Below are 12,582 nucleotides of genomic sequence, written 5' to 3'. Positions count from 1 at the left end.
CTCTCTTCATTTTCAGACCAAACGAACTCCATTACACGTGGCAGCACTCAGTGGTCAGCTGGATGTTTGCAGCACCTTGTTAAACATAAAGGCAGACATTAATGCAACTGATATTGTAAGTATGGTCATTTTAAGTGATACTTTATTTCATGCCAGCAGCCCTAAAAGCACTAGCAGATTTTCAAAAGATATCTGGACTCAAAATTAATTTGAATTAAAGTGTGCTTTTCCCAGTGAACTCTCTAGCACACAATACTAGACTGGGCATCTTCCCATTTGTCTCAGCAGATGAGTTTAAATACAGTATGTAGTGGTAAATATCACAAGTAAATATCAAGCTCATTTTCAACAAGGTTTTGCTTTCTGCATGGAAAAAATGATACAAGATGTGAATAGATGGTCCGCCCTTCATCTCACATTAACAGGGAGAATCAACATTGTTAAGATGACCATCCTTCCAAAGCTTCTTTTCATATTTCAAACCATCCCCATTAACAAATCTCTTTTTAAGAAATTACATTCAGTCATAACCTCATTTCTTTGGAATTCTAATCATCCACACATCCAAAGGGCACCTCTACAATGATCAATGACCTGGATCTTGGGGCATGGCACTACCAAACTTTCAGTTTTATTACTGGACAGCAGATATACTGGCCTTAAAGACACAAATCAATGAATATACACAAACCTGGTCTGCAACAGAAATACAATATTGCAGTACTTCTTTATATTCCCTGCTCTGTGCTGCAGTAAATACAAATTGTCATCAATACACTGATAATCCAATTGCACTTCATTCACTCAGAATATGGAACCAATGTAGGAAGCACTTCAAGACAGAGAAGCTCTTATCTGTTGCATCTCTACATGACGGTCACTCTTTTCCATCCTCTCAAACATACACAGTATTTAATCCTTGGAAAATTTCTGGAATTAAAAGATTTAGAGACTTGTACATCGATAATGATTTTGCATCCTATTAGCAATTAATCTTCAAATTTAACTTCTCATCAACACAATTTGTCCACTACGTTTAAGCTAGAAACTTTGTTAAACTGAACTTGCCCAATTTTCCTCACTTTCAACCTATTTCTATTTCTGAAGAAATATTAATCAGTCTTGAAAACCTGGATAGCATCTCTACAATTGATAAAAAAAAATATTTTAAAGTCCCTTCCTTTCAAAGATCTCAGAGTACATTAGGAAAAGGATATGTCACTTAAAATTTCAGAAAAGGAGTGGAAGGCTGCCATGCACAGAATATACTCCAGCTGTGTATGCACAAAACACTCAATTATTCAACTTAAAATTTTATATCTGCCGCAATTTATCTTGATTAAAACTATCCAGAATGTTTCCAGGGCAAGATTCACCCTGAGAACGTTGCAATCGATCTCCAGCCTCGCTAAGCCACATATTCTGGGCCTGCACCAAATTAACATTGTTTTGGACAAAAATCTTTGAATGCCTCTCAGACAGCTTTGGTGTCACAATTCCTCCCAACCCGTTAACTGTTGTGTTCGATGGACTCCCAGATGGGCTTAAAGTGGAGAAGGACAAACAAATCACAATTGCCTTTACCCCACTACTAGCACGTAGACTAATCTTGCTCAACTGGAAGAATCCCACTCCACCACCTTTAATTCAGTGGGTAACTGATTTCATATACTATCTGAAACTGGAAAAAAATATAATTCATATTCAAAGGATCTGTTCAATTTTTTTTTTTAAATATGGCAGGATCTAATCAATAACATTTTAGAATAAGCTTGTATATCGGGGAAAAGGATACTCTTCCTTCGTTGCTGCTTTAAATGTTTGCTTTGTTGGCTGGGCCTCCTCTCTTTCTCTCTTTTGGTAGGGGGTTGAAATTCGGTTTTGTTAAGTTTTATTTGACTGTATGGATTGCTATTTGATTTTAAAATAGATAAATAAAACTTGATGGCAGCTTGCTTTAGGCTGCAGCTTATAACTCATTTCCACTGAAAGCACTCTGTGACCTGGTTTGGGCACACTGATGTGTATTTAGACATTGCTGGCCTACTGAGGTCAGCCCGATTATCTAGCACACATGGGCTGGCTGCGTCTATGGAAGTGCAATGTAAGATTTAAACTCGCTGCTTCTAATCCCTTTGTTTCTTCCTCTTGAGACTTAATCTGATGATTTATCTTCTCATACAGTAGATTAGAATTAGTTACTTCATCTGCTGCATGTCAGTAGGATGTCAGAATGTAAAACCAAGGAAAAGCAGCTTGTAGAGTGCATAATAGCCTGCACATCATAATATATACAGTGGTGGTCATTAAAATTGCAATACCAACACAGACTTGAGATATCAAAGAGATATTTATATGGCAGATTATTTATGCCACGTGGTGTACCTGATCAGAAATGCCGCTCAGCCATACACACAGAACTCACAATAATCTAAGGAACTTCAAAACTCAAACTGATGTTATTTTGGAGAAATTAAGTGAATAGGCCTAGTGAGCTTTTTTTGGGCTGAATGGCCTGTTCTAATCTAAATCTTTCTAATATTCTAAATAGTATTTGGTGCGTCCACCACTGACAGAAATAACTACTTGTACACGATCTGACAAGAGCAGGAAGAGGCGTTGGATGTGTGTTTGTAGAATGATGTGCCATGCAACCTTTATACATGCCCAAAGGTCATTCATTTTAACCACTGGTTGGCATCCAACCATTTCCCAGACACGCTCTGTTGGGGATAAATCTGCTATTACTGGTGAAAATGTGAGTCGGGGAAGAAGTGGCACAAGGTGTTCGCCAAGGAACTGTAGGATGTTTCATGCCACATGTGGTTGATTATTGTCCTGCTGGAATACAGCACCAGGGACCTTGGCAGATAGCGTACCACCTCAGCCTCCAACACCTGTGTGGTGTATCTTTGGAAGGTAAAGGTACTGGCAATGCGTGTGAAGCAGGAATGTAGCACAACTCAATGGCACCCCATCCCATAAAACCTGGTGCTGGACTCATATGGCACTCCATAATACATGTCTCCAGGGGTCTTTCTCTACGGTGCATCCATACATGGATCCCTCCATCTTAGTGCAGTAAATTGAACTGGGACTTGTATGAAAACCCAATGTGATGCCACTCATCCTAACACTGGCAGTATCCTTGGCATCACTGCAGTTGCAGATGCCTTTACTCACAAGTCAAGGGTATCTAAAGCAATGGGCTAGAGTCTGTGATGTAGTTGTTTGGTCCATCACTGCCATGTGTCCGAGATGTCTGCCTTCCCACTTCAGACCCCTCACTTCAGTGGGTCTGACCCACCTCTACACACTGACACCACTGTGTTCACATTTCATTCAACACAAGTGCCAAAGTCCCAAATGGAAATTCCACCTACCTGCATTCCTATAGTTCTCCCTTCAAAGTCTGAAAGCTGGATTCAGTATATGGCTGCTGTCCTCTTCACCAGGGCACACCTGGTCCCTAAGAACACACTAACTGCTAGCAGTCACTGAATGATGTTCTCCTTTGCAGGTGCCTTTTATACCCACTGTGGCAAAGACCAGGAGGCATAACTTACACTCACTATTTTCATATGTGTTATACTTGTTATTATTTAAACACACTACCATGACCTATCCATCCTTCAGGTTTCAAACAAATTGGAGATGTTTTTCCCAGTATTGCAATTTTAATGGCCAGCAGTGTATTTCATCAAAAAAGTGCAATACCATCAATTACATACAGCTTGGGCAGATTTGTGGCAGATGAAATTTAATGTCAGTAAATGTAAAGTATTAAACATAAGAAGTAAAAATATTAGGTTTGAATACACAATGGGCGGTCGGAAAATCGAGAGTCCACCTTATGAGAAGGATTTAGGAGTCATAGTGGACTCTAAGCTATCGACTTCCCAACAGTGTTCAGAAGCCATTAAGGAGGCTAACAGAATATTAGGTTACATAGTGCCTTGATGTGTGGAGTAAAAGTCACAGGAGGTTCTGCGCAATCTTTATAATGCACTGGTGAGGTCTCATCTGGAGTACTGTGTGTAGTTTTATTCTTCAGGCTACAAAAAGGACATAACAGCACTAGAAAAGGTCCAGAGAAGAGCGACTACTCTAATTCCAGGGCTACAGGGGTTGAATTATGAGGAAAGATTAAAAGACTTGAGCCTTTACAGTTTAAGCAAAAGAAGATTAAGAGGTGACATGATTGAAGTGGTGAAAATTATGAAGGGAATTAGTCCAGTGGAATGAGACTTGTATTTTAAAATGAGTTCATCAACAACACGGGGACACAGTTGGAAACTTGTTAAGGGTAAATTTCACACAAATGAAAAGAAAGTTTTTCTTAACACAAAGAACGGTAGACACTTGTAATAAGCTACCAAGTAGTGTGGTAGACAGCAAGACTTTAGGGACTTTCAAAACTCAAAGTGATGTGTTTTTGGAAGAAACAAGTGGATAGGACTGGCGAGCTTTGTTGGGCTGAATGGCCTGTTCTCATCTAGAGTGTTCTAATGTTCTAATTAACAGATTGTAGTTTATTCAACTGTATTTCAGCTTTGACTTTCACATTGCTGGCCTTTTGTGGCAACTTGATTGCTGGACGTCATCTAACCAAAGAGTTCAGACACATCCAGCTGTCTCAGCAGATGCACTTGTATTGGCTTTAGAAATGGCAGCACACACAGTGCTGCCCCTTGTCACCAGTTCTTGAGCAGGCAAGGGTCAGCCAGAGGAGCTCATGAACCAAATTTATACTACAGATCTGGGGTGAGCCACCAAAGAAACAGACATGGTGGTAGTTATAATGAATCTTAATTTAAACAAGTCTGTAATTGAAAGAAACAGAGAGGAGGCCATTGACTAAAAAAAAATTGATGAAATGAAATAAATGAAATTCAAAAGGAACACATCCAAAAATATGAAAATATCAGAGACCGAACAAAGCAAAATCTATAGGCAAAAACCTGAAATATCTAAGGACAGAGATAGAGTAAAAGTTCAAACATAATAATAAAAAAAAAAATCATCATCCCAATGGTTGTTTCCAGATTTATCTGTCGTTTATCGCTCTCACAGACCAGTACCACATACACGATTGGTTCCTGCCTTATGCCTGATGCTGCTGTGATAGACTTTGGACTCCCTGCTACTCTGAGCTCAATTATACAGTTGATATTTCATTTCAGTCCTGGGCAAAGAGTTGCAGCTCAGTTTAGTTTGTTACTATTTTCTGCCATTAATGAATGAATATGTGAATGAATTCACCCTTATGATGGACACACTGAAATACATTCAGGGTTTTCATTTTTAAAGGAAGCCATTATGCTCAAGGATCAGGATTTAGTAGAGTGTCCTTTTTCCACGTGTTTTTGTGTTTACAAGGTCCATTACATTCGATTGGTTAACTAATAGTTCAGTTCTCTCAATTCCTCATCCAATTACTTTCAATTATATGTGTCTGTAGTTTATTGCAGATTCACACAACCCCATTCCTGAAGAAATGTCTCCTGGATTTTGACTTTAATGCAGTTCCTACTTACTGTACCTTCTACTGCTATTGAGTATGTGATCATTGTTCAATGAACGGATTGACATGGATCTGCTTTATCAATATCTTGGAGAATTTTAGGTCCTTATATGACTTTATATAGCTTAGTGACCAGGCACACAGTACTGGATGTGAAATTATGAGTGCATTAAACAAACTGAGAGTAACATGTTCAGAGTTTTTCTGAACAATCAGCATGGGTTCACGAGAGGGAGGTCATGTTTTACCAACATGCTGGAATTGTATGAGGAAGCAACCAAAGGATATGATGAAAGTGGATCAAATAAGCAAAAATACAAATAATACAATGTGTTAATATAACATACCTAACTTGTTCCTGATGCTTCTCATTTGAAAAAAATTCAATTCACTGCTGACTGATTGATGTGCTCATTAAGCCTTCATTAATCTCATCTTCCATATACCATACGATATAATTTATTTTTGCATAGCCCACAATCACACAAGAAGTGATGCAATGGGCTTTAACAGGCCTTGTGTTTTGACAGAACCCTCCAGCCTTGACTCTCTAAGAAGACATGAAAAAACTCCCAAAAAAACCCTTGTAAGGAAAAAATGGAAGAAACCTTGGGAAAGGCAGTTCAAAGAGAGGCCCCTTTCCAGGAAGGTTGGGCGTGCAGTGGGTGTCAAAAAAAGGGGGCAATACAATCCAATACACAGAACAGAACACAAGTAATATGAAATATTACAAGTACAGAGCAGAATTCAACAGTAGATGATATCTCATAATACAAATTTGGATTTGTTCAGAGTCCTGGAGACCTCAAGCTGCCTCCCCCTACTATTGGCCATTCGAAGCTGAGTCAGCTCTGGATCAGCCAATCCGATAAAAGGACTCTTCTAACCGATGATACCTACTGTATAGTGATAGGACTTCGAGTCTAATGGATTTTCTGCACCATATATTATTGTATTTGCTGTATTTTAAAATTGAATTGTGTTTGTGTTTGTGTTTTGTTCATTAAATAAACAAGAATCACTGGCCTAAAGCATTAGCATTAGCAAAGTCCTCTCAACAAAATAATTAGCAAAAAATGGAAAACAATGCAGATAGCCTCAAAAGCATACATTCTATAAATTGTGTCAATTTATTCTTGTACCTTTCCACTTGCTTTGAGCTGCTACAAAATAATGCAGTCAGCCCTCGTTTATCGAGGTTAATCCATTCCAGACTCTGCCGCGATAAATGAATTTCCGCGAAGTGGGATTCTTTATTTATAAATCGAATATTTTCGCAGTTAGAACATAGAAAACCTGTTTACGACCTTCTAAATACATTTAGAACATTATTAGAGCCCTCTAGACATGAAATAACACCCTTTAGTCAAATGTTTAAACTGTGCTCCATGACAAGACAGAGATGACAGTTCCCTCTCACAATTAAAAGAATGCAAACATATCTTTTTCTTCAAAGGAGTGCGCGTCAGTAGCAGAGAATGTTAGAGAGAGAGAGAGAGTGAGAAAAGCGAACAATCAAAAATCAATACGTGCTGTTTGGGCTTTTAAGTATGTGAGGCACCGCCGGACAAAGCAGCTACAAGGAAGGCAGCAATGTGAAGGCAGTCTTTCAGCATTTTTTAGAGGAGCGTCCGTATCCTCTAGGCCAGTGTGCGAACAGCCCCTCTGCTCACACCCCCTCCGTAAACAGCAGAGAATGTCAGAGAGAGAGACACACAGAGACAAGCAAACAATCAAAAATCAATACGTGCTGTTTGGACTTTCAAGTATGCGAAGCACCGCACGGGAAGCATATCGTATATCTTTGAGGAGTTTTATTTAATATGTAATACATGCTCTGATTGGGTAGCTTCTCAGCCATCTTGCAATAGTGTCCCTTGTATGAAATCAACTGGGCAAAGCAACTGAGGAAGCATGTACCATAAATTAAAAGACCCATTGTCCGCAGAAATCCGCGAACCAGCAAAAAATCCGTGATATATATTTAGATATGCTTCCATTTAAAGCCACGAAAGTCGAATCGCGATATAGCGAGGGATCACTGTACTTACAATTCTATACCTTCCTCCTCCAGCTATTACCTGCATCTTCTGATGGCTTCCATTGTTCCACAAACTTTGCATCAAGGCTGACGATGAGCATGTCCTGCTAATCCAAATCAGACCTTCTTCTGTATTGATTAAGGAGCCACAGACCTTCAGGAAGAATGTAAGATTCTGCTAACTTCTTCTGTCTTCTGTTTCCTGCAGCATGGACAGACCCCTCTTCACTTAGCCGCGGAGAATGACCATTCGGAGGTGGTGAAGCTTTTCCTCAAGCATAAGCCGGAGCTGGCCACTACGGCCAACGAGGAAGGATCCACTTGTGCCCACATTGCTGCCTCCAAAGGCAGTGTGGCAGTCATTAAGGAACTACTGAAATTTAATAAGAATGGCGTCACCTCTGCACGCAATAAGGTTAATTTCTAAATATCCTTAGAAAGTTATCTAAGGTAGGATAAGAGTGTTATAAGGAAATCGCACTTCAGGAGAGGTAGTTGTCTAATATTATCGGCTTCCTCTTGCCAGTTAATGTTTTGTTCATTAATATTAATTATTAATGTTCTTTAATAAAAAATGAATTGCTACAAAAGTTAGTGTTTGTGGTGTCATAGTGAGAGCCATGAATGTGTCATGTACAGTATAATTTAACTTTGAGCAGATATAAAGAAGTCATCTATTTACAATTTTACTTTTTAACACCAACCAACTTCTAGATCTAAGGTCTTTTCATTTGCAGTTATTTAATGTATATTTGTTCAAAATTTAAAGAGAAGAAACATCAAGTATCCACCAGAAAGCAATTTTTTGTCAAGCTGTTTAAGAATTGCTTTTAGTATATAGATTATGATCAAAGTCTTCATTGTTTTTTAAAAATTTCAAAACTTTCGGAATTTGTTCTGCTTCTAGATATTTGCTTTTAACTGTAAGATAGTCAGATTAACAGATTGATTAAAACAGTGTATCTGTTGAGTTTTTATTTAAGCCTGTAAACATATTACAAAGTAAATTAATATATGTATGTTTCTTTTTTTCACCAGACAAATGATTCAAGCCCACTACATTTGGCGGCAGCTGGCGGTCACACTGATGTTGTTAAGGTTCTGTTAGAGGCAGGAGCATCAGCGTCTGAAGAAAATGCTGTAAGTGTCACTTAAAACAACTTGTTTTTTGACTATTTAAAGTGCTTTTCCCTTTGTGGTTTATTTTAGGAAATTTATTTATATGCAAGTGAAATTGTGGTGCAACAGAATCAAAGCTGTGTGGAGTTTGCACATTTCCCCTTCTGTCTGTGGATGGTTCAGTTTTCCTTCAAACATCCCAAAGGCACGCTGGTTTGATTGTCACTCCGAGTCCATCCTGCATGAGTGGTTGTGCGAGAGTGTGTGTATAAACACGTGTGTGTCTTAGGATTGGCCTGGCATCTGGTCCAGAGTTGATTCCTGCCTCGAGTTTAAGAGTGCCAGATACAGTGCCTATAAAAAGTATTCACCCTCTTGAACGTTTTCACATGTTATTGTTATACAACAATGAATGTAATTTGGCTTTTCTTGGCACTGATCAACATAAAATTAAAACAAAATCAATATGAAAGTGAAAAATCTTCAAAGCATTTTATTAGTTTTATAAGATTACAGATGTGCACATCTGTCTGTGGGTGGCACGATGGCACAGTGGTAGCACTGCTGCCTCACAGTTAGGAGAGCTTACCGGGTCCTCCCTGCTTGGAGTTTACATGTTCTCCCTGTGTCTGCCTGGGTTTTCACAGTCCAAAGACATGCAGGTTAGGTGCATTGGCGATCCTAAATTGTCCCTAGTGTGTGCTTGGTGTCTGTGTGGTGTGTGCCCTGCGGTGGGCTGGCACCCTGCCCGGGGTTTGTTCCTGCCTTGTGCCCTGTGCTGGCTGGGAATGGCTCCAGCAGACCCCTGTGACCCTGTGTTAGGATATAGCGGATTGGACAATGACTGACTGGCATCTGTCTGTCTGTCTGCTTTTCATGAGAGAACTACTTAACGGATTTAGATCAGGTTTTTTTCTATAATTTGAACATTCCAGTTGATTTTGTGACTTCTGTCATCATGTTAAGTATTATAGTTGCGGGAGCGATTTATTCGCACAAATTTGAGATAGAGGCTAGGGCTGAGGGGTGGGGGAAGTGGGTGGGGCCCTCCTCATTCACGCGCCAGCTTCCGTTTGAGTCAGTCTGATGTGGCATTGGCGAGACGGTTTTAATCCCTTGCATTCCTCTAATCGTGTTCAAGAGATTATGGTTTCCGGTGAAGCTTTGCTTTGCAATGTCAATTAACAAAGCCCAGGGACAGACACTCAAGTTGGCAGGGCTTGATCTTAGCTCACCATTCTTCTCACATGGTCAGCTTTACGTTGCTCTCTCCTGGGTTAGTTCCCCAAGAAACCTGTATGTCCTCACCCGTGATAGAAAAAACAAAAATGCTGTATATCAAGAGGCTCCCGGATACGAAAACAATACAAGTTACATTTTTTATTGATCTTTAAAGTTTGTTCTGTTTCAGTACTATGTGGGTGGAGTTGCGGGGGACAGCTAGTATGATATAAATTAGCTGCTCCGGTTAATTAAGGTGATCAAGTAGTTTCATTGTGCACAGGAGTAAACTGCTCTGAAGTCGTGCAGGCAAATGCTTAAAGAGAAATCCACAAGCATACAAATACAAAGCCAGCCAAGGTTACTTAGATAGGGGTGGGGGGCGTCTTTAACAGTCACTGCAGATTAAATAAATAAATTAATAAATAAATAAGAAATAGCTGTAGTCTGGGAGAATAGCTTTCCCATCAGTACAAAGTTCTTTCAAGGTTATCTCTCAAAACCACACCAAGGAATGCAGCTATGACTGTGAATAGGATGTAATAAAAAATAATATGCACAAAAACTAGGCCTTTAATGTAACAAAATTGAGAATATATTTATCCATCCATTTCCTAACCTGCTGAATCCGAATAGGGTCACGGGGGTCTGCCGGAGCCAATCCCAGCCAACACAGGAACCAATCCTGGGCAGGGTGCCAACCCACCGCAGGACACACACAAACACACCAAGCACACACTAGGGCCAATGTAGAATCGCCAATCCACCTAACCTGAATGTCTTTGGATTGTGGGAGGAAACCCACGCAGACAACATGCAAACTCCACACAGGGAGGACCCGGGAAGTGAACCCGGGTCTCCTAACTGCGAGGCAGCAGCGCTACCACTGCACCACCGTGCCGCCCCTGAGAATATATTTTGTAATAATAATACATTATATTTTATTTATTCCTAGGCGCCTTTCTAAACACTCAAGGACACCAAACAATAGATGAAACACACATTACGAACAAAACTAAAATACAAAATTTAAATTTCAAAGAGAAAAAGCATTCTTAAACAGATGAGATTTAAGTTTGGATTTGAAACGTGAGAATGATTCAATATTTCTAAGCTCAGATGGAAGTGAGTTCCATAATGTGATGTTTTATATCTGATTCAACTGCAGTCTGTCCCCAACCTACAGTGGACTCAGAAAGTATGCAGATGGTTTCACTTGCTATACACTTGCTTTATTGTAATTTTAAATTGATAAATTTGCCCATCAATCTACAATCAGTACTTCATAAACACAAAGTGAAAGCATGTTTTAAACAGGTTTGCAAATGTATTCAAAATCAAGAACTGAAATCTCTCATTTATTGAACTATTTAGACCCTTAATATAGTACTTTGTAGAAGCCCCTTTGGCAGTAATTACACCTTCAAGTTTTCCTGGGTAGGTCTCTGCAAGCTTAGCACACCTCAGTTTGGGCAGTTTATCCCTTTCTTCCTGGCTGATGCTCTCAAGCTTCATTAGATTGGATGGGAAGTATCTGTAAACTGCCATCTTCAGGTCTCTCCACGGATGTTCTGTTAGGGTTTAAGTTTGGGCTTTGGCTGGGCTGTCACAGACTTGTCTTGAAGCCACCCCAGCATTGTCTTAGCTCTGTGCTTCAGGTCATTGTCATGCTGAAAGGTGAACCGTCACCACAGTCTGAGGTTGTGTGCACTCTGGAGCAGGTTTCCTTCAAGGACCTCTCTGTTTTCTGCGGTGGGCTGGCGCCCTGCCCGGGATTTGTTTCTGCCTTGTGCCCTGTGCTGGCTGCGATTGGCCCCTTCAGATCCCCGTGACCCTGTGTTAGGATATAGCAGGTTGGACAATGACTGACTGACTGACCTCTCTGTATTTGACTTCATTCATCCTTCCCTCAGTTCTGACCAGCCTTCCTGTCCCTGTCACTGAGAAGCACCCCCAAATAAAATGATGCTGTCAACACTGCTTCACCACAGGGTTGGCATTATGCAGTAATAAGCAGTTCCTGACCTCCATCAGACATAATGTTTGGAATTCTTCCTAAAGAGTTGAATTTTTTTCTCATCAGACCAGAGAATCTTTCTTCTTATGCTCTCAAGAGTCCTTTAAATGCTGTGTAGGAGGAGAACAGGCATCCCGGCCAAAAAGAAAGATGGTTTCCTACCTGAACAGGATGCCAGAGTGGAAAGACAGACAGAGCGGCTGGCGCGACAAAAAAAAATAACATTGTGCCCAGCCGGTATGATATAATGATTAAAAAGTGGAAGCTGAGAGTCAGAAGCAGCTCCATCCCCCAGACACAAGGTGGCAGTGGTCCTCGTGAGGCAGCCCAGTCGGGACACCCACAGGGGTGCTTGGGACTTGGAGTCTGGAAGTGCAACCCTGTCAGGGTCCCTGGGTGCTGATACATGGCACTGTCAGGAGAGGACCTTCCTACTTTCTATATAGCCCAGAAATGCTCATGGGTAGGCACAGCATAGCACCAGAAGCAATCCCGGGTCTGGTTTTAAATCAATGAGTCAGAGTCGGGAGGCAACAGACAACACTCAATGGGAGGAAGAGAAGAGGAAGAACTTTTTCATTTTGTGTATTTGGTGACTGATCTTTGGAAGGGTGATTTGGAAACGTGCCAAGGTTTAATAAATATCTTTTATTTAAACCT

At 40.3% G+C, this 12,582-nt stretch overlaps 1 protein-coding gene across 2 annotated transcripts in view; it reads left to right on the top strand.

Moving 5' to 3' along the window:
• Nucleotides 1–12,582, top strand: part of trpn1 (transient receptor potential cation channel, subfamily N, member 1) — a 110,780-nt gene that overhangs the window by 76,862 nt on the left and 21,336 nt on the right. For both annotated transcript variants that reach the window (XM_039737390.1, XM_039737389.1), the window contains 3 exons: nucleotides 17–115; nucleotides 7,774–7,980; nucleotides 8,604–8,705. In XM_039737390.1, coding sequence (XP_039593324.1) covers nucleotides 17–115; nucleotides 7,774–7,980; nucleotides 8,604–8,705 — 408 coding nt within the window. The remainder of the gene's footprint in view (nucleotides 1–16; nucleotides 116–7,773; nucleotides 7,981–8,603; nucleotides 8,706–12,582) is intronic.

Source organism: Polypterus senegalus, chromosome 15, assembly GCF_016835505.1.
Source record: "Polypterus senegalus isolate Bchr_013 chromosome 15, ASM1683550v1, whole genome shotgun sequence".
Classification (NCBI taxonomy): Eukaryota; Metazoa; Chordata; class Cladistia; order Polypteriformes; family Polypteridae; genus Polypterus; species Polypterus senegalus.
The sequence above is the reverse complement of the archived record's forward strand: the minus strand, read 5'-3'. Positions and strand labels throughout refer to the sequence as shown.